This window comes from Sapajus apella, unplaced genomic scaffold, assembly GCF_009761245.1.
Source record: "Sapajus apella isolate SASKATOON/1434 unplaced genomic scaffold, GSC_monkey_1.0 scaffold40, whole genome shotgun sequence".
NCBI classification, from domain to species: Eukaryota; Metazoa; Chordata; class Mammalia; order Primates; family Cebidae; genus Sapajus; species Sapajus apella.
In genome coordinates this window covers 18,787,987-18,812,976 of record NW_022436980.1, presented here as the reverse complement: position 1 = coordinate 18,812,976, position 24,990 = coordinate 18,787,987, and the positions used below count along the sequence as shown (strand labels likewise).

Sequence of the window (24,990 nt, the reverse complement as noted above, 5' to 3'; positions counted from 1 at the left end):
CAGTCTTCGGGACCGCTCTAGGCTGCCACCGCGCCGGCTGGCTCCAAAACTCAATGGTTTCTGGGCGGGGTCGTGACGTCCTTGGCGTGGCGGCAGGGGAGGCCGCGGCGGGGAAAATGGCGGACGGGAAGGCGGGAGAGGAGAAGCCCGAAAAGTCGCAGCGAGCTGGAGCCGCCGGAGGTGAACACAACCCCAGCGTTGGGGGCGGCGTGGGATGCTCCGGGCCTTTCTTTGAGCTCCCCAGGGTGGGGGGAGTGGGGTAGAGGCGAGAATGGGCGGACCTGGACCTCACCCGGCCAGGTGCTGGGCCCAGACCTGCCCCGGGCACGCCCGGTGCGGCCCGCTGGGCTCCGGGCTCACATGGCTTCCTTGCCGGGGGAGAGCTGGCCACTGTTCATCACCTCCTGGCCCCAGCGGAGGCCCTGATTCCGAGGAGAAGGGAGATGGGCGCCAGAAAGGGAGACCGAACTTGGGGTGGGACCAGGAGCGGCGGTGCAGGAGCCGCTGCCGCCACACCGGAGACGTACATCACACAAAACACACACACCGGAGACGCTCATGAGACAAAACATACACACAGTGCGAGCCACTGAGTGCCGGCCGCGGGAACTGGCCGCAGGCCGAGTTTCTGACGGTGCCGGCCTCAGTTACACGCAGGAGTTAATTACGCTTGCTCCTCTCTTTTCCCCGAGGAGGCGGACAACCCCGGCCTGCTCTCTTTCCTTTACTTCCAAGTTTCATACTGACCCTGTGACAGGATGGGCCGAGGTGATGGAGGGGAGGAGGAATGCCCTTGCCTGCTCTCTGGTTTAAGTTGCCATTCTTTCAAGTATCTCCCTTAGGCTTTTGCCAGCTGACCGCTTGCCAGATACTTAGGTGGCTAAATAGTCTAGCTTGACCCTTCCTGTATTTCGTTACGATGTTAAACTCAGGTTACAGCTCTCCTTATTTTGTTCGTTCCCCTCCCTAAATTCGGGTCTTGTGAGTTGAGGGAAAGAAACATGTAATCTTTCCAGCTCGCTCTTTGCACATAACAAGACAAGTGAGTTAGCACGTGTGAGCTGTTTAAAATGTTTTCAGAACATTTTAAACATTATTCTCTATTCTGACCACCTCAATTATTATCCCTGAGATTATTTGACATGAGAAAATAAAGACGATTAATACCATATGAAGGCCACTAGTAGACCTCCTAATAGAATGTTTCATGTGAATTGCCTTGGGAACAAAAATTATTGGAAAGATTTAAGTGTAATGTTAGTTACTGGACCCAGGATTTCCTTTTTAAAAAGCATGTACAGTTCTGTTAGTTAAGCTGAAACTCCATCTCCCTCTCTTCCCTCCCCAAGCCTTTTTTTTTTTTTTTTTTAAGTGGTAAAATACCTTATGAGAGAACAATTTGAATTTAAACCATGTAGTACTTTATCACTAGGGGATTTTTTTTTTCCCTAAAAAATTGTCTTGGAAATTGTGGGGTAAAACTACATAAAAATTTAGAAGCAGTTTGCGGAAAAGCAAAAAAATATTTAGCAGTAGTTTGAGCAAAAGCCTAAAGAATCGTAGCTTTTGATTTTAAGGCCATCTTGTTAACTGTCTTGACTGAGGGTAGCAAACGTGTTTAATGTTCTGTTAAAATGTACCTTGAGTGTCAGCATAAATCCGCTGTAGGGATATTAGTTCTATAGTATGAATGAATATTGATGTTTCCATTTTACTATGTGGAGAGTAGTAGTATTAAATTACTTTGCTAATTGGGATCAGAAAAATTATTGTCTTTTTCTTGGTCACTTAGAGTAAGTAATATCCCTCCCTTAACTTACCATTTGTCTCCTTACCATTACAGGAAAGTAGTGCTATTAACATTTAAGCCATTTTTGAATGTCAGATATTTTTAATGAAATTGTGCAGAGGAATCATAGTTGAAATTTATGTCATACCATGGATATTGCTAAATTGGTAATTTTGTGGCAGTCACTTTTTTGAAAAACTGTCAAGTTTGTCCTGGGGCTTACCTAGAGAATGTTCTGAATTTTAATTTCTGTCTAGCAGTCTACTAAGTCGTAGGTATATTTTTTATGAGTAGTTTCCATAGTTAATATTAATTTTTAATTTTTTGGGGGGGAGGTTTTGGGTTTTTTTGAGACAGAGTCTCACTCTGTTGCCAGGCCGGAGTGCAGTGGCTTGATCTCGGCCCACTGGAACCTCGCCCCCTGGTTCAAATGTTTCTCTTGCCTCAGCCTCCCGAGTAGCTGGGACTACAGGCGTGCACCATCATCCCCAGCTATCTTTTGTATTTTTAGTGGAAATGGGGTTTCACCATGTTGGCCAGGATGGTCTCGATTTCTTGACCTCATAATCCGCCTACCTCGGCCTCCCAAAGTGCTGGGATTACAGGCATGAACCACTGTACCCGGCCAGCATTAATTTATGTCTATGAGAGAAGCTACTTATTTGAACTAACTGTTTTAAAGAATAGGGTAAAACTTTGGTAGTTTCTTTTCTCCTCTCTTTGGTTAAATCTTTGTAGCTCTTTGAAATAAGGAGAAATTGAGACGAGCTAGTCATACATAATCATGGCCATCTCAGGCTTTTTTGTTTATATCAAGAACTGCATCAATTAAATTGACATGTATTATGCCAGATACCAGTAGGGTCTGAATCCATCATCATTTAGACTACATACCACTCTACATACTAGAGAAGTATCTCTGTGCCCTTCTTTCAAAAAGGGAAGCAACGAGAATGCAAATGGGTTATGAACAATACTCTTATGGACTTAAACTTTCTTATTAGGTAATTTTTTTTTTTTTTTTTTTTGAGATGTAGTCTCACTCTGTTGCCCAGGCTGTAGTGTAGTGGCATGATCTCAGCTCACTGCAACCTCCACCTCCTGGGTTCAAGCGATTCTCCTGTTTCAGTCTCCCTTGTAGCTGGGATTACAGGCGCCTGCCACCATGCCCAGCTTAATTTTTGTATTTTAGTAGAGATGAGGTTTGGCCATGTTGCCCAGGCTGGTCTCGAACTCCTGACCTCAGGTGATCCACCCGCCTTAGGCTTCCAAAGTGCTGGGATTACAGATGTGAGCCACTGTGCACAGCTTATTAGGTAATTTTTTCAAAGTAAGTTACCTTTGTGCTCTAAGGCTCACCCCTCTCCAGCTACTCAGTGAAAAAAAAAAAAAATGCTAGAACCAAGTGTAATTTGATTTCATATTAATTATATGTTTTATTTGCTCACAGTACAAATTAGATAAAATTCCTTTTATTAAAATATTCCTTAATAAATAATCTAATAATTTGCTATTTAGTCCGTGTTTTATGTTCTAAGTTGGTAAGTGACTTTCTCATTTTTAGAAAAACTGATCTTGTATTTACTCATTCTTTAGTGTATAGATTGTTTCCACATGTAAAGCCAGCAGGTTTCCTGTATGTTTCTCTGTGTTGCAATGTGTAGAGCCAAAGAGTTTTTTATTTTAACTATGTCACTCACAGAAAAGTAGTTATTGCTTGGGCTTCACTATGAAATGTCATACTTGATTAGAACTACAAATAGAATACAGAATAAAATTAGCATAAATGCTTTTAGTTATAAACTGAGACTCTGAAAAAACTGCATCATACTCATTTATTTATTTATTTTAATTTTTTTAAGACACAGTTTCACCATGTTGGTCAGGCTGGTCTTGAACTCCCAACCTCAGGTGATCCGCCTGCCTTGGCCTCCAAAGTGCTTGGATTACAGGCGCGGGCCACCACACCCGGCCCCATACTCACTTTTAAAAGAAATTCTACACTTCGTAGAGTTCCATTTTTTAGCTGTTGAATAGCAATCTTGATTCTTTAATTCTTCAGGTGCTTTTGTAATTATATGTAAATAAGAGAATGGCACCTCAAGCAACCATTTCAGTGCTATCTTTGTCTCCTAGGGAAATCCCAAAATATAATCCTGCTTAATTTCCTCTATACTGTCAAACTTTTACTCCTTGTCCAAAGGGAATAAAGAGGTTTTTTTTTTAATTTTTCATCTAAACAAAATCAAATGTTTTGTTTGAAGTGCTTATTAACCTGGAGACCCCATCACTCCAAAACTGTATAGATCTGTATCTGTCACCTCTGATCTTTTAATCCTTTGCTTGTCAGTCTATTTGTGTTTTACTTTTTTTCTCCCCATTCTAGCTTTGTGTCCTGCTTTCTTAACTGTTATCAAGGCCGTCTCTTGGAGCATCTTCTTTTTCTCCATAAGTAAACTCTTGATCCAGTGTAGCAGAATACATTCTATATGGAGAACAGGCAAACTGGAGAAAGAAAAAAAATTTTTAGTGATCAGCCAGTCGTCTTCTGTCTTATCCCCCAATATAACAGACCCAAGAAAGTCACAATGTGAACTCATTTCATCATTGACATCATACAAACAGAAGCAAAATAGGAAGACATTTTATCTTCCAAACCTACATATGTATATGTTGTATGTTTGAAATTATGATTAGCTCATCTTTCATGAACAAGACTAACATAAACCAGAGTATGATATATTTTTTTTTAAAGCTCTTATGGGTAGGTTAAAACAGGTGATAACCAAGTTGTCAGAGTAGAATTAAATTTCTCAAGATGGAATGACCTTGAAGTTCCTTTTCAGCTCTTAAGATTGTGTGAGATGAACAGGAGGAAGACATCACTCAGGAAAATAACTAGGCTGTATTAACACTGTCATTTGGGTAGAAATGAGTCTGTTCATAACCAGGTACTTTGTATGATTATTACTACATTACTGAAGAGTATTAAAAATTTATTAGCCAAATGTATTATTTTACAATGTGACTATTTGTACACAAACCACTAAGTGTAAAAGATGTTAGATAGATCTGATTTCTAGAAAGCAAAATCCCACAAATAACAAGATTATTGTACAAATTGTGGTGTTTAGTTGAAGGGTCTTTACTCTTTGTGAACTCTTTGTTTATAATTTTACATTGCTCTGTATTTTATGCTAGTTAATTCATGGGAGCCTCTTCTACTGCCACACAATCTCAGTTCCTGCTGTATACTCTAACAAACAGTGGAAGAGACTGTTGGGTCAGTAGGTGACAACTGCAGAGGTATCTTCCTTATAACGATGCTTTTTGAGGTTGCTGCTCCCATCAATCTGCTCAGTAAAAATAGCTCATCTTGGTAAGTTGTTTCGACTTCACCAGGACCTGAAGAAGAAGCAGAAAAACCTGTGAAAACTAAGACTGTTTCTTCCAGTAATGGAGGGGAAAGTTCCAGTCGCAGCGCTGAGAAGCGATCAGCTGAAGAAGAAGCTGCAGACCTCCCAACAAAGCCTACAAAGATCTCCAAGTTTGGATTTGCCATAGGTAGTCAGACGACAAAGAAAGCATCAGCCATATCCATCAAACTTGGATCAAGTGTGAGTTGTTGTTTCATATATGATGTTTGTAATGGGTCTTAAGAATTTGTTTTGGAAACCTGGCATTTATTAGGTTATGGTAAATTAAGGGTGAAAAGGCACATTGTTTGAGAAGTAATCTTTGGTCTGTGAACTTAGATGATTAGCACCCTGTTCAAGAAGGGTCTAGATGAATTTTATCTCAGTAAAGCTGTTAAGAAAGAAAGATTTGGAATATTAGAAGGAACAACTAGTATAGAGAATATATGATTTATAAAATGATAACTTAGAATTGTTCTAAGTTGGCTGGGCACAGTGGCTCACACCTGTAATATGAAAACTCTGGGAGGCTGAAGTGGGAGGACCAGTTGAGCCCAGGAGTTTCAGACCAGCCTGGGCAACATGGCAAGATCTGTCTCTACAAAAAATAAAAATATTATTAAAAAAAAAATCTTTTTTCTGGGTTGAGCAAGTCCTCCAAAAAATATTTTGAGAAAGATTTTCCAAAGTTTATTTTTATGCTTCAGAGCCTATAATATTAAAAATAATATTGAGAAGTCAGTTATTTTTATCTTAAAAGATTAATATTAGTAAGGTATTGCTTGATAAGATCTACCTAATTATCTTACTTTGGAACCACAAGTGGGCATTAAATACTGTATATCTTATGTTGGTAATCCTTTACAGGTCAATATTTGATCCCTTGTTTTAAGGTGGAAGCCTTGAACTGATGCTTATTAACCATGGAACTTCTGGAAGAATTTGCAATATTAATTTAAAGCATAATAAGTTGTAGATATTTGTTTCTGACCTATAATATGAAAATTTCATAATCTTCAAATAGATCTCTTATTAGGGAAAAAGAAGTTACTCAAATAGTATGTTCCTATTGGCTTTGGAAAATGGTTACATTCTTGTGTGAGGAGAAAAATCCTAAAATTGCCTTTGAGTTGGTTATTTATATCTGTGCTGTGAAAGTTAATGCTCAGTTGTCTAATGTGCATAGCTTTATTCTACATTGGTTATTTATTCAAAGATCTTAAAAATACGGTCTGGAACAGAGTCAGTATATTTGGGCTATTCTCGTTTAAAAAAGCTATTGTTACTTAGACTCCCCACCCACACTCTGCTCTGTTTTCCATTTTTTTCAATTTCTACTTTTTAGAAAATTTAGTCTGAACAAAAAACATTATTATAACATCATTACTTCATTACTCTATTTCTGTATTTCAGCTGATTCTTTTTGTTTAATATGTAGTTATAAAACTTGTATAGACCTAACTGCATAAATATTTGGTGTTTTTTGATAGGCAGTATATTAAATATCTATTTTCATTTATACTTGTAGTATAGATGGTCCTCTTGAGAATAGATTTTACTGTGCATGGACATAGTCCCTAAATCTAAATTTCTGCTCTTTTTAAATTTATTTATTTATTTATTTTTAAGATGGGGTTTCACCATATTGGTCAGGCTGGTCTTGAACTCCTGACCTCAAGGTGATCTGCCCGCCTCAGCCTCCCAAAGTGCTGGGATTACAGGCGTGAGCCGCTGCGCCCGGCTTTAAATTTATTTTTATTTATTTATTTATTTATTTATTGGGGACAGAGTCTTACTATGTCACCTAGGCTGGAGTGCAGTGGCATGATCTTGGCTCACTGCAACCTCCGCCTCCTGGATTCAAGCGATTCCCCTGCCTCAGCCTCCTGAGTAGCTGGGATTACAGGCATGTGCCACCACGTCTGGCTAATTTTTATATTTTTAGTAGTGACAGGGTTTACCATGTTAACCAGGCTGGCCTCAAACTCCTGACTTCAGGTGATCTGCCCGCCTCAACCTCCCAAAGTGCTGGAATTATAAGCATGAGTCACCGAGTCCGTCCCCATTTTTTTTTTTTTTTTTAAAGAGTTTCACTCCTGTTGCTCCAGTCTACTCTTTCTAAATAATTGAAATGATTAGTAATTTCTGATAATTTTGGGTGGGAGGGTTATATTTGAAAAAAAACTACTCAGTAAAACTTTTTAGTTTTGGAAAACAAATCCGCTTTTATAAAATAAACTATAAGGCTGGGTGTGATGGCTCACACCGGTAATCCCAGCACTTTGGGAGGCTGAGGCGGGCAGATCACCTGAGATCAGTAGTTTGAGACCAGCCTGACCAACGTGGAGAAACCCTGTCTTTACTAAAAATACAAAATTAGCTGGGCTTGGTGGCATGTGCCTGTAGTCACAGTTACTTGGGAGGCTGAGGAAGGACAATCTGTTAAACCCAGGAGGCGGAGGTGGCAGTGAGCCGAGATTGTGCCAGTGCACTCCAACCTGGCAACAGAGTAAGATTCCACCTCAAAAATAAAATAAACTACAGTGTAAACACAGTCTTCTTGGGAGAGTGAGGTGTAGGATTTTTTAAAAAATTGAAATTGCTGGTTTGATTATATTATATGAAGATAGTTAATCAGCCAACAAATGCTTATTTGTATCCACAACATTAAATGCATGACATCTTTTAAAAATTAGGGTGTTTCTAAAGTTACTATGCATAATCTCTAACTGAACATGTTTTATTCCTTCAAAAGAAAACACCATTTATAAAAAATGTGTGGTATAGAAGAAGGGACGGTTAATTTTGTTTTAGCATGTCATAGAAGATTTTACTGATGAAGTGATCTTTGAGTTGGGCTTAAATGTAGACAGGAGCAAAAGTGCATTTCATGCAAATGCACTTAAGATGTGAAGCCATGGCTGGGCATGGTGGCTCACGCTGGCCGGGAGTGGTGGCTCACACCTGTAATCCCGGCACTTTGGGAGGCCGAGGCAGGTGGATTACGTGAGGTCAGGAGTTCGAGAACAGCCTGACCAGCATGGTGAAACCCTGTCTAAAAAAAAAAAAAAATTGAAGCCATATGGTACATTGAGAAAATCATTAGTATTTAGACAGTGTTTGGTGGGAAAATGTAGGGATATATAGCCCCTAAAATTAGACCTTGAGACTGACCTTTAAGGGCTTACATTGCATAATATAATCTGGTTTCACTATTGAGCTGTAAGGGAGCCATAGAACCATTAGAAAGACTCAAGACTTACACAGATTTGCATCTTAGAAGCATCGCTGTGGTACCATATAGGGGCTTGGTGAGAAGAGAATGCAGAAAGTGGGGAGGCTAGGTGCAGTGGCTCATGCCTATGATTCTAGCACTTTGGGAGGCTGAGACAGGATTGCTTGAGCTCAGGAGTCAGACCAACCTGGGCAACATAATGAGTCCTCTTCTCTACAAAAAATAAACCAGGCTGGGCACAGTGGCTTAGGCCTATAATCCTAGCACTTTGGGAGGCCAAGGTGACAGAGCAAGACTCTGTGTCAAAAATAATAAAATTAGCCAGACATGGCAGCATGTGCTATAATGCCACCTACTTGAGAGGGTGAGGTGGGAGGATCCCAGGAGGTCGAGGCTGCAGTGAGATAAGATTGCACCACTGTACTGTATCCTGGGTGACAGTGAGACCTTGTCTCAAAAAAGAAAGAAAGATCAGGAGATGCTATCTTTTTAAAATCTCCCTCCCTCCTTCCTTCCCTTCCTTCCCTCTTTTGTTAATATCTTTTCCTTCCTTCCTCCTTCCCTCCCTCTCTCCCTCCCTCTCACTCTGTCGCCCAGGCCAGAGTACAACCTCCACCTCCCGTGTTCAACAAATTCTCCTGCCTCAGCCTCCCAAGTAGCTGGGATTACAAGCGTGTACCACCATATGCAGCTAATTTTTATTTTTATTTTTTTTGTATTTTTAGTAGAGACGTGTTTTCTCCATGTTGGCCAGGCTGATCTCAAACTCCTGACCTCAAGTGATCCAGCTGCCTCAGCCTCCCAAAGTGCTGGGATAACAGGCATGAGCATTTCTTTCTTTTTTTTGGAGATGGAGTTTTGCTCTTGTTGCCCAGGCTGGAGTGCAATGGCGTGATCTTGGCTCACCGCAACCTCCGCCTCCTGGGTTCAGGCAATTCTCCTGCTTCAACCTCCTGAGTAGCTGGGATTACAGGCATGCGCTACCATGCCCAGCTAATTTTTGTATTTTTAGTAGAGACGGGGTTTCACCATGTTGACCAGGATGGTCTCGATCTCTTGACTTTGTGATCTACCCGCCTTGGCCTCCCAAAGTGCTAGGATTACAGGCGTGAGCCACCACGCCCAACCCTATGAGCATTTCTAATAGCAGTCCAGACAAATAATGCTAAGGACCTTAGGTTGTTAGTGTGGTAGCATGATTGAAAGGCAGAGGGAGGCCTCCGCGGTGGCTCACACCTATAATCCCAGCACTTTGGGAGGCCAAGGCGGGTGGATCACGAGGTCAAGAGATCAAGACCATGCTGGTCAAGAGATCAAGACCATGCTGGTCAACAAGGTGAAACCCCGTCTCTACTAAAAATACAAAAAAAATTAAAAAAAATTAGCTGGGCATGGTGTTGCGTGCCTGTAGTCCCAGCTACTCAGGAGGCTGAGGCAGGAGAATTGCTTGAACCCAGGAGGCGGAGGTTGCGGTGAGCCGAGATCGTGCCATTGCGCTCCAGTCTCAGTAACAACAGCGAAACTCCGTCTCAAAAAAAAAAAAAAAAAAAAGAAAGGCAGAGGGAGAATTAAGTTTACTTAATAGCTGTCTAATCAGTAGGACCTTACAAGTTGAGGAAAAGATTTTCTGGTTTGAGTACTTAACGAACACTGAAACTAAAGTACTTAAGGGAGCTCTTAAGTAGAACTACCCAGTAGGCAGATGATAGCCTGTTTCGGGGTAGACATAGGATTTGGTAGTTAAAACTGCGGGAATGAATGAAATTGACCAGAGAAGGAAAGGTCACTGATGACAAAATTCTGAGTGTTTGCTAATTTAAAAAAAATTTTTTTTAGAGATGGGGACTTGCTATGTTGACCAGGCTGGCCTGGAACCCCTGGCCTCTAGTAGTCCTCCTGCTTAGCTTCTCAAAGTTGAGATCGCAGGAGTGAACCAGTGTGCCCGCCTGGGTATTTATATCTTCTAAATAGGGAGCAGCAGGAAAGAGGGAGACAGAACAAAAGGTGGGAGAATAGGAGAATACCCATTAAAAAGCACTGTTACAGAAGCCAAGGAAGGGGTGTTTTGTTTCATTTTTATTTATTTTTTTTGAGATAGAGTTTCACTCGTTGCCCAGGATGGAGTGCAATGGTGTGATCTTGGCTCACTGCCACCTCCGTCTCCTGGGTTCAAGCGATTCTCCTGCCTCAGCCTCGAAGTAGCTGGGATTACAAGCATGCACCACCATGCCTGGCTAATTTTGTATTTTTAGTAAAGATAGGGTTTCACCATGTCGGTCAGGCTGGTCTCGAACTCCTGACCTCAGATGATCCTCCTGCCTTAGCCTCCCAAAGTGCTGTGATTAGAGGTGTGAGCCACCACTCCCAGCCTATTTATTTATTTATTTTTGAGATAGAGTGTTACTCTGTCACCCAGGCTGTAATGCAGTGGCTCAGTCTCACCTCACTGCAACCTTTGCCCCCTAGGTTCAAGCCCTGCTCCTGCCCCAGCCTCCCAAGTAGTTGGAATTACAGGCGCTCGCCACCACACCCGGTTAATTTTTTTTAATTTTTAATAGGGAGCACCTTGGGAGGCTGAGGCCAGTAGATCACTTGAGGTCAGGAGTTCAAGACTAGCCTGGCCAACATGGCAAAACCTCATCTCTACTAAATAAACAAAAAAAAATTCCTGGGCATGGTGGCACACACCTGCTACTCAGCTGATCGTAGCTGCTCAGGGGACTGAGGCATGAAAATTGTTTGAACTCAGGAGGCATAGGCTGCAATGAGCCAAGATTGTGCCACTGCACTCCAGCCTGGGCGACAAAGAAAGACTTAGTCTCAAAAACCAAAAAAACACAGGTTAGATGGTGAGAAGAGATTGTTTAGATTAGTTATATTTATAGGCCTAAGGGCAGAAAGTTAGCTAGTACAGAAAGATGATTCATGATGCCTTTTATGTTTTCAAGGCAGATTGTATTTAATGTTACTATAGGAAGGTATTACTAATAATTTTCTCTTGACTATGCCACGTACCCCTTAGGTAAGTGATATTATAGATCCTAACTAGAAAAAAAATTTTTGAGGCGGAGTTTCGCTCTTGTTGCCCAAGCCGGAGTACAATGGTGCGATCTCAGCTCACCGCAACCTCCGCTTCCCAGGTTCAAGCGATTCTTCTGCCTCAGCCTCTCAGGTAGCTGGGATTACAGGCATACGCCACTACGCCCAGCTAATTTTTGTATTTTTAGTAGAGACAACATGTCACCATGTTGGTCAGTCTGGTCTTTAACTCCTGTCCTCGGGTGATTCGCCTACCTCGGCCTCTCAAAGTGCTGGGATTACATGAGCAAGCCACTGCGCCCGGCCTTAGAAAATCTTTTATAGGAGGGCAACAAATGGACACCACAAATTAGTAAAGTAAAACATGCCCACTGATAATCCACATTTTTGAAAAGAGAGAATGGATTTGTCCAAAGTATTAGGTTTGTTACCATACAAATTTCTATGAAAATATGAAGTTAAATCTTTCAAGATAAATATTTCATATCATTAAATAAATTTGCATAAATGTTACTTACATGATATTCTTTTTAATATGTTTCTTCTTCAGAAGCCTAAAGAAACTGTTCCAACTCTTGCTCCTAAAACACTTTCAGTAGCAGCAGCTTTTAATGAAGATGAAGATGTAAGTTGTTGCCCAGTTTTGTTTTTTGTTTTTTTTTTTACTTTAACCAGTTCTTTAAGGAAGGTACTAGAGACATATAATAGGTTATAGTAATAATATTCGTGAATTTTCTTTACAGGGGTGTGTGTGTGTGTGTGTGTGTGTGTGTGTGTGTGTCATCTAAAAAAGCTAGATGTTCTGTTTTTGCATTTTATTTGGTTTGGGGATTATTTTAGCATATTATTGACTTGGGGGCAAGAAGCTTAAGAATGAAATCAGTAATTGCTTATTATAAATAATTTGTGCTGGGAAGTATGTAGGATCCAAAAAAAGAAAAATTCAACACTGTTGCCCTAATTTTTATATCTGGAGTCTTCAGTAATGACACATTATGCTTGCATTCAACTTCAAAAAGCCAACTGTTGGCTGGACGCAGTGGCTCACACCTGTAATTCTAGCACTTTGGGGGGCTGAGGTGGATGGATCACTTGAGATCAGGAGTTCGAGATGAGCCTGGCCAATATGGTGAAACCCCATCTCTACAAAAAATAGAAAAGTTAGCTAGCCATGGTGGCACGTGCCTGTAATCCCAGCTACTTGGGAGGCTGAGGTAGGAGAATTAATTGAACCCAGGAGGCGGAGGTTGCAGTGAGCCAAGGACCAAGATTATGCCATTGCACTCCAGCCTGGGTAACAGTGAGACTGTCTCAAAAAAAAAAAAAATGTCAAGTATTGTGCTCACTTCCCATATCCCTAGGAGGGATAACAATTAAATAATGCAGGTGATTCTGCCAGAAATTCTACTCAAAAAGCATGTAAGTCCGGAATGAACATGAGATGCCTGAGTCTCTTAGTCCCAATTTCCTCATGCCCCTCACAATGTCCCTATCTTCCCATTCTTATGAATGACCTATAGAAGTTTCAAGCGTAATTCTCACTGATGGTTTTGTGTTAGACTCTGACATTAAAACCTAACCCCCCACTCATGACTGGACCCCATTGTGTAGCAATTAAGTATCTCAGGATACATCAGTAGTTTTTCCTAAAAATGTGTGTGTGTCAGAGAGAGAGAGCAAGAGAGGGAGTATTTTTGTTTTTGTTTTTTGTTTTTTTGTTTGTTTGTTTTTTGCTTCAGAGAGGGTCTTGCTTTGTTGTCCAGGCCGGAGTGGGGTAGCATAATCACAGCTTGACTTCTCAGGCTTAGGTGATCCTCCCACCTCAGCCTTCCATGTAGCTGGACCACAGGCTTGCCCCACCATGATCGGCTAATGTTTGTATTTTTTGTAGAGACAGGGTTTCACCATGTTGCCCAGGCTGGTCTCAAACTCCTAGGTTCAAGTGATCCTCTGCCTTGGCCTCCCAAAATGCTGGGATTATAGGTCTGAGCCACCACATGACCATATGTTCTTATGTGGATAAGACTTAATATATTCAGAGGACCGGAGTGATTTGGGAAGAATATATATGAGGTAGGCACAAAAACATTAGGCAGGGTTTTAGTGAACCAAGGAATACTTTTGTAAGCCAAGCCATCAATTTTCAAGTCACAAGTAGTAAATACTGAGTAGCTGCATTTGACTGGACTGGAGAGATTTGTAGAGGAATTTTGAGCAAGGATAAATACAGAATGATTGGAGCCCAAATCAATAAGCAAAAAATGACTGTAGTCATTAGTGTATTCTCTCTTGGACTTCCACTCATTCTATCCATTTGAGTGCTTTCTGTATGTTAGCCACTATAATGTTATAAAGATAAATCAGAAATGTTTGCCTAGGAACTCAGTCTAGTAGGGCAGAGACTTAATGTAAAACGGTACAAGATAAAAATCTAAAGTACCTGAATAAATTACACTGTGGAAACTGAGAAAAGAAATATAAGCCAGCTACTAGATGCAGCAGCATGGCAAGACCACTAGTCTGGCAGTTGGAAGACTGGAATTAAGTTCGAGAAGCACTAACAGGCACCTGCCACCATGCCTGGCTAATTTTTTGTATTTATTTTTGGTAGAGATGGTTTAGTAGAGACGGTTTAACCATGTTGGCCAGGCTGGTTTCGAACTTCCTTGTGATCCTCCTGCCTCAGCTTCCCAAAGTGCTGGGATTACAGGCATGAACCACTGTGCCCAGCTGCATCTCTAATATTCTTAGAAAGTTAGGTACCATTTCATTCAACCCATTCAGATATGTACAGACTGTAGAAGGGAAAAACGATACAGGGTGCAGAGAACATGTACAGAAGTGCAGAGGTTGGAAATTGTAAGCACTTAACATTTCAGCTGTGGCTTACTTTGAATGCCTAACAATTTGGATATCTTCTCACTTTTTTTTTTTTTTTTTTTTAATAAGATGGGATTTCACCATGATGGCCAGGCTGGTCTTGAACTCTGGACCTCAGGTGATCCACCCACCTTGGCCTCCCAAAGTGCTAGGATTACAGGTGTGAGCCACTGCACCCGGACCCTTTTCACATTATTTTACCTTTAATTTGTATCTGTGAGTTGTGTGATATATTTATTCATATTTTGAAAACGGAGAGATATACCAAGTGCAGTGACTCACACCTGTAATCCCAGCGCTTTGGGAGGCCGAGGCAGGCAGATCACGAGGTCAGGAGATCAAGATCATCCTGGCTAACATGGTGAAACCCCATCTACTGAAAATACAAAAAAATTATCTGGGTGTGGTGGCACATGCATGTAATCCCAACTACTCAGGAGGCTGAGACATGAGAATCGCTTGAACCCAGGAGGTGGTGTTCGCAATGAACTGAGATTCCACCACTGCACTCCAGCCTGGGTGACAGAGCAAGACTCTGTCTTAAAAAAAAGGAAATAGAGAAATTAAGTATGCATGAGTACGTGCCAGTGCACACACATGTTGTCCTTTAGGTCTTCTGGTTTCTTGTTCTTTGCATCATACCCTACTGTCTTCCCTGCTTTTAATTTCTGTTGGGTTTAGGCAACATTCTTCCTGCTATAATAGTAATAAAGGGTAAATTGTCTGGTTGATTTAAAAAACACATGTATCTAAAATCTTTATCCAGTTCTTTTTTTGGGGAGGTAGGTGGGGAACATAATTAAGTAACCTTGGATATATATCTGAGTTTGAAATATGCTGAACAAAGAGGATATCCACTTACTTAATTTTGAAATGTTTAAATATTTGTTCAGTTGTTGCATATTTTTAGTCTCCTTTAATTTGGACAATTCCTGAGTCTGTATGTTTCATGGTATTAACATTTTTGAAGAGTACAAGCTGGTTATTTTATATAAACCTTCTCAATTTGGATTTGTCTGACATTTTCTCACGATTAGTTTCACGTTTCTTACTTTTGGCACGAATACCACAGAAGCGATGCCAAGTTATCAGTGCATCATATCAGGGAGCACATGCTGTCAGTATGCCCCATCACTAACAGTGTTAACTTCGATCATTTGGTTAAAGTGGTGCCGGCCAGATTTCTTCATTGCCAAATTACTATTCTACCTTTTGTGATTAAAATTTATTTTGTGGGGATAGGCTTGGAGAATATGTAAAAATAATATGATCGAGGACATTTACTCACTAGTGTTAACATCCATTGATAATTCTCATCGGAATTATCATGATAAAGTTTGCCCAATGATTATTTTTCTAATTCCATCATCCCTTCTACATCTGTTAACTGTCTCTTACTGTAAGGAAGAGCTTCTTCTTATTACACTTAAATTTTATTTAAGTGTATACTCACGGAATCTTATTCAGTAGGTTATTATAAATGCTCAAATTGTCACAGATGTAACCAGTAGAAGCCCCTTTGAGCTGGAGCAGCACCCTTTTAAAAAGCCGTGTTTAGCTAAGCAGCAGCATTTATACATAAAAACTTATATCTGAAAAGATCTTTTCCCACAATTTTCAACAGCTATAAGTATAGAAAAAGAAGGAATGAGCGCGCGCGCTCTCTCTCTCTCTCTCTCTCTCTCTCTCTCTCTCTCTCTGTGTTTTTATTTTTTTTGGAGACAGAGTTTTGCTCTTGTCGCTCAGGCTGGAGTGCAGTGGCACGATCTTGGCTCACTGCTACCTTTGCCTCCTGGGTTCAAGCGATTCTCCTGCGTCAGCCTCCTGAGTAGCTGGGATTACAGGCACATGCTGCCACGCCCAGCTAATTTTTTGTATCTTTAGTAGAGACTGGGTTTCACCATGTTGGCCATGTTGGCCTCAAACTCCTGACCGCAGGTGATACACGCGCCTCAGCCTTCCAAAGTGCTGGGATTACCGATATGAGCCACCGTGCCCAGCCAGGAATGAGCTTTCAGATGTCTTTATAGTAATAGATACTTTTAAGAGTAGCACTTTAAAAGTGGTTGGCCAGGCGCGGTGGCTCACGCCTATAAAATCCCAGCACTTTGGGAGGCTGAGGCGGGTGTATCACCTGCGGTCAGGAGTTTGAGGCCAACATGGCCAACATGGTGAAACCCAGTCTCTACTAAAGATACAAAAAATTAGCTGGGCGTGGCAGCACGTGCCTGTAATCCCAGCTACTCAGGAGGCTGACGCAGGAGAATTGCTTGAACCCAGGAGACGGAGGTTGCACCGAGATCGTGCCATTGTGCTCCAGCCTGGGTAACAAGAGCGAAACTCTGTCTCAAAAAAAAAAAAAAAAGTGGTTAAGAACCTTTGTTTTGGTACCAAACTCTTTTGCTATTTATTCGCTTTGTTTCTTTGGGCAAGTTAACTTTGTTACCTCACCTGCAAAATATGAATGATGATAATCATGCCTCCCTCATACGATTATGTTAGCATTTTTTGAGAGATAGGACATATAAAAACATTTAACACAATGTGTAGCATATTATAGCTAAATGGTTTTAGTTATAGAATGCTTGTTTTTCACCAGTTTTTTTTTCTTTATGGAAAATCGGCACCCTAGAAGGCAAGCATTTATTTTTTAAATGTAGTTAAGGTAAATAACTCACTGATTTTCTCCTTGTATGAAAATTTGCAGTAGTGAAAATGCTAAAAGACTTAGATATAAAATTTAGCAATCAAGAATTTAATAAATTTGTATGCAGTTATCTTGGTTTACTTACTTTTTTTCTTTAGAGTGAACCAGAAGAAATGCCTCCAGAAGCAAAGATGAGGATGAAGAATATTGGAAGGTATTATAATTTTTCGTAAATATTGTAGAAAGTTACAAAGGTGAATTAAGAACAAGAATAACTTGCACATGATTTCTTAGTGTTCTGGCTTTTCTTTTTTTTGTTTATATTTTTTTATTTTATTTTTTCTTTTTTTGTCAAGCATTAACTTAAAGGGGTGTGCAGGCTTTTCTTGTGCATTTGGGCAGAACAGTTTTTAAAAACATTTTCTGTGTACTAGATGATTAATTAGGATTTTGAAGATGAGTAAGACATGGATCAGGCCTCATGAAGAAAGACAACTGTAATTATTCTGTTAACTATCGGTGATTTTATTTAGTCTCCCAGTTAGAGAAATGAGTATCTTAAGACATATCAATAATTTAAGATTGCTTCTTGACAGGGTCTTATTCTGTTGCCCAGGCTGGATTGCTGTGGCACAATCCCAGCTCACTGCAGCCTCGATCTCCCACCTCAAGCTATCTTCCCACCTGGCCTCTCAAGTAGCTGGGATCACAGGTGTATGCCACCACACCTCGCTGATTTTTTATTTTTATTTTTAGTAGAGATGAGGTTTCATTGTGTTACTCAGGCTGATCTCTTAATTCCTGAGTTCAAGTGATCTGCCCACCTCAGCCTCCCAAAGTGCTGGGATTACAGGTGTAAGCCACCGCACTCAGCCTGTTTTTTCAAATAAGAAATAGCTATGAGAAATGTTTCCGATTTCAAAATTTTCCCAGTATAAAACAAATGGCTTTCAGTCACTTTGCTTTTTTAAAACACTTTTAAGTAGGGATAGGATCTTGCTATGTTGCCCAGGCTGGTCTCAAACTTCTGGCCTCAAGCAGTCCTGCCTCAGCCTCCCAAAGTGCAGGGAGTATAGGTGTGAGCCACCATGCCCAGCCTCTTCACTTATGATATCATTTCTACCACTTTTTCTTACGTTTCTTTTTTTCTTTAATGACTTAGATGCCAAATACCAAAATAAAACAAATGAAACTATTTAAATTTTTTCCATTGTTGCCGTTGTCATGGAGATAACATTAATTTTAGGTTAACATGATGTTCAGTTTCCTGTCTTTGTGCATTAGTGGGTAGCCTAGAGACTAGCAAGAAAGTTTAACTCTACATCAACTCATACTGTGTCCCCACTGCTTCCAAATGTATGAACCCACAAAGAACTGAGTGCTAAATCTTTTTCCTTTTCCACTTTAACTACCAGTATGATAATGCCAAGTGCTAAATCTATACACATGCGTAAGTCTTCAGACTTTCAGTGTGTGATTCAAGTGGAGACAGTCCCGGTGGCTGCCTGCATGCCTGCCTTTCATGCTGTGCCTAAAGTAGGAAGTACAACTGACATTGATGTCCCACCTAAATATGCAGCACATATATTAACATATTTAAACATAAATAATTGAAGCAGAAGTTCATAAAATGACAGTGAACCTTTTTTTTTTTTTTTTTTTTTTTTTTTTTTGAGATGGAGTCTCGCTCTGTCACCCAGGCTGGAGTGCAGTGGCGAAGTCTTGGCTCACTGCAACCTCCACCTCCTGGGTTCAAGCGATTCTCCTGCCTCAGCCTCCTGAGTAGCTGGGATTACAGGTGCAGCCCACCATTCCACCATGCCCAGCTAAGTTTTGTATTTTTAATAGAGACAGGGGTTTCACCATGTTGGTGATTTCAAACTCATGATTTCGTGATCCGCACACCTCGCCCTCCCAAAGTGCTGGAATTACAGGCGTGAGCCACCACGCCCGAAAGACACTGAACCTTTCCATGTGTAATATAGCTTCATTTTTTTCTTCTATTTTCTTTTTCACTCATGCTGGCAGCCAGCTATCACATTGATTCTATGAAGCTATTAATGGGTTACAGGCAACAGGTTTGTTGTTGTTTTCTTTTTTTTTTTTTTGAGACAGGGCCTAGTTCTGTCGCTCAGGCTGGAGTGCAGAGGTGTGATCATGGCTCACTGCAGCCTTGACCTCTTAGGTTTGGGCAGCCCTCCCACCTCAGCCTCTGAGCAGCTAGGACCACAGGCACACACCACCACACCTGGCTAATTTTTTAATTTTTTTTTTGTAGAGACAGGGTCTTACCCCTTGCTCCAGCTGGCAGTCAACAGTTTTAAAAACTGTAGTAGTTGCCACACTTAGCTGGGTATCAGAATTGCCTTAAATGTGTGTTAAAACCGCGGATTTATCCCCACCCTCAATTTAGGCCTGTTGGAGCTGAAATTCTAGAACTGTGTCTGAAGTTTTTTTTTTTTGTTTTTGTTTTGTTTTGTTTTGAGATGGAGTCTTGCTCTGTCACTCAGGCTGGAGTGCAGTGGCACAATCTGGGCTCACTGCAACGTCTGCCTCCCAGGTTCAAGTAATTGTCATGCCTCAGCCTCCCAAGTAGCTGGACTACAGACACATGTCACCCATGCCCAGCTAATTTTTGTATTTTTAGTAGAGATGGGGTTTCGCTATGTTGGCCGGGCTGGTTTCAAACTCCTGACCTCAGATGATCCACCTGCCTCTGCCTCCCAGAGTGCTAAGATTACAGGCGTGAGCCACCATGCCCAGCCTCTGAAGTGTGTTTTTAAAAAGCTCCGTAGAGCTTCCCGTGTGCAGTCTGTATTTATAATAGGTGCTACACAAGCATGTAAATGAGTGAAAATCATAACCTGAAAGGCCTCATGTAACATTTTAAATACATTTTCTGTCTTTTAACGCAGGGATACACCAACATCAGCTGGACCAAACTCTTTCAATAAAGGAAAGCATGGGTTTTCTGATAACCAGAAGCTATGGGAGCGAAATATAAAATCTCATCTTGGAAATGTCCATGACCAAGACAATTAAATGATGTTTTGAAATTGGGGCGTGGGGTGGGTGTAAAGTTAAAAGGAACAGTTTCCTTTTTTAAAGAATGGTATAAGACTATCTTTGGAGCCGCTTTTTTTTTCTTTTTCATTTTTTTAAAAGATTGAGTGGTACACTAATAAATGAGAGTTTGAAATTAGAGGTAATTTATGTTTTATATACGGATTTCAAGACATTTGCTAATTTTGTAGTTTCATGTGATTAGTTTCCAAAGGCTACAGATAATAAAGAAATCAGAAATGGTACCTTTTTAAGAATTGCATATTTTTTTAGACACAACTATTAGCACATTAAGAGGGAAGCAAAAAGTTATTGTCTATTTAAAACTGCAAGCAGTTACCCTCAACTCCCTTATTACGTAAACTTGTCTGGCTCCCAGGAACAGCCTTATAGAGAGAGGGAGTATTGTATTGGGAGGAAAATGTTAATGAACTATTGACTGAAAGTAAATTTAGATCAAATTGAAATACAGCTTTTTTCCTTATGGGCATTTGTTTTGTTTCAAGTCATCATAAACTAGGTATTGCATTGCTGTCAGTGGATACAGACGCTTAGCTCTTAAAAGAATTTTTTTTTAATGTAAACTGTTGAATGAACTAGCCCACTTCACCTTAATGGGTCTTGTCTATCTTCATAGTCTTCAAAAAAAAAACCCATTTGCTACCAAAGTAAATCAGTATTTTGAATGTGCTTCTCTTGTTTTTTGTTTATTAGCTAGTTCCTGTAAGCATTTCCACCAGAACTTGAGGCAAATCATAAGGAAGCTGTTTCTTTTAAAATACAAACCACCACCAAAAACTTAAATGTACATATTGCTTAAGTATTTGGCTGTTTTTATTTTTTAAAGGGTATCAACACCAAAAAAAAAAAAAAAAAAAAAAATTAACATTGTATGAAGATGGAAAACAAGAAGATGCACTTTCTGTTACTTTGTCTAAGGATTTAAATTACTGACTTGTGACATCCAATTTGAAATGAACTTAACTACCGGCTTTCTTACTAGTAAAGTTATATTGTTTATTTTAAATGTATACATATTGACCAATGGCCTCTCAAAAAGCACATTTTAGATACTGAAATAGAAAGAAAGAAAATGCATCTTCAAACATTTTTTGGAATCTCACCACATATACTTTGTTAGATTTGTGTATTGTAGGGTGTTTGTTTTTGTATTTTTGTATTGTATATGAACTTTTTTTTAATGTGACAGTTAAACATCTTTAAAAGCATAGTCACAGACAAAAGAAACATACAGTATAAAAATTTTTTTGAAAACTCCTACAATATTGTATTTGGAGGCAGCTTCAGACTGTTTTATTGGTGGTAACTGCTCGCCGAGCTCTTTCACTTGGTAATAACTTCAGAAAAGAAGGCTGTGTATATTCCTAACACTTTGTTCACTAGCATTTAAGTTTAGAATAAGCCCCAAGTAAAACAATGGAAATGTATATAGAACTCTTAGTTCTGACATGATTTAATTATATCAAGATACATGAATTTAACTTACTTTAATGTAGGCAGACTCTGTTTTTGTCCATTTTCCTGTTTGTTAAAATAACATACCTCTCCTACATATTCTTTTCTTGACCCAAATGAAATATTAACCTAAGGTCAAGCTGGGAGAGAGAAACGACTGAGATGAATGTCTTTACTAAAATACCAATAAATTTGTCAAGCTCAATAATGTGTTTGTTTTCTATTCCATTTAATAATTGCTTACTGGTTTTTGTTCTTGAAGTTGAGACAAATGTTGAGTGTTGCTCTTGTTCATATTGTTGACCAAAGTAACGGGGGATTTAAAATTTTGAGTTACTAGCGTCTCCCTAGCTCAGCACCTAGCTCTACAGCATTAGAGAATGTCAGACTGAAAAAGATGTAAACCTCCTCCAATGCCAAAGGATTGTCTGTCCTGTGCTTTAGAAAATCTTGCCAAAGCCTTTCTTTGACAATCGCTAAGTATTAGAAGTTTTTTTTGTTTTTGTTTTGAGACAGAGTCACACTCCGTTGGGCAGGCTGGAGTGCAGTGGTGCGATCTTGGGGCACTGCAGCCTCCACTTTCTGGGTTTAAGCAATGTGTCAGCCTCCTGAGTAGCTGGGACTACAGGCGCATGCCACCACACCCGGCCAATTTTTGTATTTTTAGTAGTGATGGGGTTTCGTCATATTGCTCAGGGTAGTCTTGAACTCCTGACCACAGGTGATCCACCCACCTCAGCCTCCCAAAGTGCTGGAATTACAGGCGTGAGCCACCGCATCTGGCCTGGAAGCTGTTTTTTTACCTTTGCCTTCTGTCTACTAACCCTACCTAAGGATTTAAGACCATAAAGAAAAAGTAATCTTAATTACTTCAAATACTTGAAGATTCTTTCTACCCTATGCTTCTGTCTCTTCCTCTGGGCTTAAATATCACCACTTGATAATTTATTGATATTTTTAAACTCAGTTTGCCTTCTTTGCATTCTCTGCGTTGTCAACACGTAGATGTCCAAACTTCATTTCTTTGGTTATCATGAATTTTTAAGACAACATAATGGTTTTCTTTCATTTTGTATCACTTCTTTGCTAACCATTCCCTCCCACGCGGTTGGTGCAGCTTTTTCCTTTAGCTTTCTCTACTTGACAAGAGTTTGTCAGATATTTCCCTTTTAGAATATATTTTAATGTTTTTGTTTTTTTTCTTTTGGAGACTCAGTAGCTCTGTCACCCAGGCTGAAGTACAATGGTGCAATCTCGGCTCAGTGGACCCTCCATCTCCCAGCTCAAGCAACCTCTAGCCTCAGCCTCTTGAGCAGCTGGGACTACGGGTGCGTGCCACCACACCTGGCTGATTTTGTGTTTTTTTGTAGAGATAGGCTTTCACCATGTTGCTCAGGCTATTCTCAAAACTCCTGGGCTCAAGCAATCTGCCCACCTCGATCTCCCAAAGTGCAGGGATTATAGGCACGAGCCACCCGCACTTCGCTAGAATATACAGTGCTGCTGCTTACCAGGTCAGGTCCTCGTAAATGGAAAAGTTGAACTACGTCGTAGAATTAAGATTCATTTCTAGTTTGACTAATAAATGAAGACTATGAGTTTCAAGGTTTTTTCTAAGTTTTTTTAGGTTTTGTTTTAGAGATGCTGTCAAGTTTTTTTTCTTACATCAAGATTGCCTGACATACTATGAAGGGATTGCTCATGACAGTTGCATTTCTTCCGGAGGAACTTCCCTTAGTCAGATAAGGAAACTTCAAAGAAAGCCCCTTCCTGGACTTAGGGAAGTGAAGAGGAGGAAGGACAGGGGAGCTGGAGAAGGTAAAAGCGATCTTGGTTTTCCATTAGTTCAAAGCACTCAGCACACCAAAAGCACCGCATTATTTTCTTTCTTTTCTTTTTTTTTTCTTTCTCTTTTTTTTTCTTTCTTTCCCTTGTCTTTTTTCTTTCTTTTCTCATTTCTTTTCTTTTCTTTCAAAATGAAGTCTCTGTCATCCAAGCTGGAGTGCAGTGGCATGATTTCAGCTCACTGCAACCTCCGCCTCCCAGGTTCAAGTGATTCTCCTGCCTCAGTCTCCTGAGTAGTTGGAACTACAAGCCTACGCCACCACACCCAGCTAATTATTTTTATTTTTAGTAGAGACAGGGTTTCGCCATGTTGGCCAGGCTGGTATTGAATACCTGACCTCAGGTGGTCCACCCGTCCTGGCCTCCCAAAGTGCTGGGATTACAGGCTGGAGCCACCACAACCAGCCTTATTTTCTGACCTCCAACAATGCAACTCACGATTATGAGTTGTAACTAAAAATAAATCTTAAAAAATGTACACATGAAGACTATAAGACACCATAAGACAAATTAAAAATAACAAAAATAAGTGGGAAAATATATAATATTCACGTAACACTGTTAAAACATGCTCTGAAGGAAGAGACCCCCAAAACAGGCTTTGTGTGAGCAACATGTCTGTTTATTTACCCAGATGCGGGAAGGCTGAGTCTGGAGAGAGTCAGCGGAGGGCAGTGGGATAGGAGTTGGTTTTATAGGTTTGGGGTAGGCAGTGGAAAGTCACAGAAGTTACAGTTTAGGGCGGTTTTTACAAGCTGAGAGGGGGTCTTAGGGTCTGGAGTCACGAGGTTGACCAAGGTGAGTTGCAAAGTCCAATGGCCTTATCAGTTGACGCGGGAATAAGGAACAATGGAGAATGCTTCAAAGTTAATGAGGCGCTGCAGGGATCGATCATTCTTCCTCTTTTCATGGTCTTCCAGTTACTTCAGATTTTCTAGTTCCAGGAGGCCACCTGTGGTGTTCGTGCGGGTCACGGGGGTCTCCATGGGGCCTGACTTGGCGTGTGGCCTATGGTGCAGCCAGTTAGCCTAGAAGACCTTACATTCCTGTCTTTTTATATTAGTAATATAAAGGAAAAAGAAATGAAGAGTGGAGGGCAGTGGAATATTAGGAAGGCCGCACAGAGGGGTGATAGGGCAATGTTTTTCAGGGCTGCTTTGAGCGGGATTGGGGAAGGCATGGAAACCTAACAATGGGAAAGAATTTAGACTGCTGGGAGATCTCAGGGCAAGGGATGATATTGTGGGGTTGTTAGAAGGACCATTTGTCTTATTGACTGATCGGTTAGCACTTACATATAATTTTGCAGGAATTGAGAGATTAATCAGAAAACACAGGGTTCAAATAAGAGAAGGAGAAAGGTATCAGAGGACTAAGGATTGGAAGAAGCCATGACACCCTGCTAGCCAGTGTCCAGCCAGTCCAGCCAGCTCCAGAATAACCGTTTGCCTGATTAGTGAGCTTGTGGGCTCTGTCTTTTAATCTACTGATGGCATCAATAGATTAAAAGGCCAGACTGGTTTACATAAAAACAACATTCTTCAGGCCAGGTGCGGTGGCTCACGCCTGTAATCCCAGCACTTTGGAAGGCTGAGGCGGG

At 40.6% G+C, this 24,990-nt stretch overlaps 1 protein-coding gene across 4 annotated transcripts; it reads left to right on the top strand.

The window, feature by feature from the left end:
- On the top strand, positions 1 to 21,750 carry PCNP (PEST proteolytic signal containing nuclear protein). Of its 4 annotated transcripts, none has more exons than XR_004275493.1 (5): positions 1 to 180; positions 4,991 to 5,406; positions 12,030 to 12,104; positions 17,165 to 17,220; positions 19,922 to 21,750. XR_004275493.1 is itself a non-coding variant. In XM_032299241.1 (5 exons), exons 1-5 carry the CDS (start codon positions 54 to 56, stop codon positions 20,046 to 20,048), a joined length of 600 nt encoding a protein of 199 aa, XP_032155132.1. In that variant the 5' UTR covers positions 1 to 53; the 3' UTR covers positions 20,049 to 21,750. The 4 variants fall into 4 exon arrangements, 3 of the variants coding, with proteins under 3 accessions (XP_032155132.1, XP_032155133.1, XP_032155134.1); XM_032299241.1 differs by having other exon boundaries at positions 5,192 to 5,406; XM_032299243.1 differs by lacking the exon at positions 1 to 180 and having other exon boundaries at positions 5,098 to 5,168; positions 5,244 to 5,406.
- Positions 21,751 to 24,990: the final 3,240 nt, after the last annotated feature.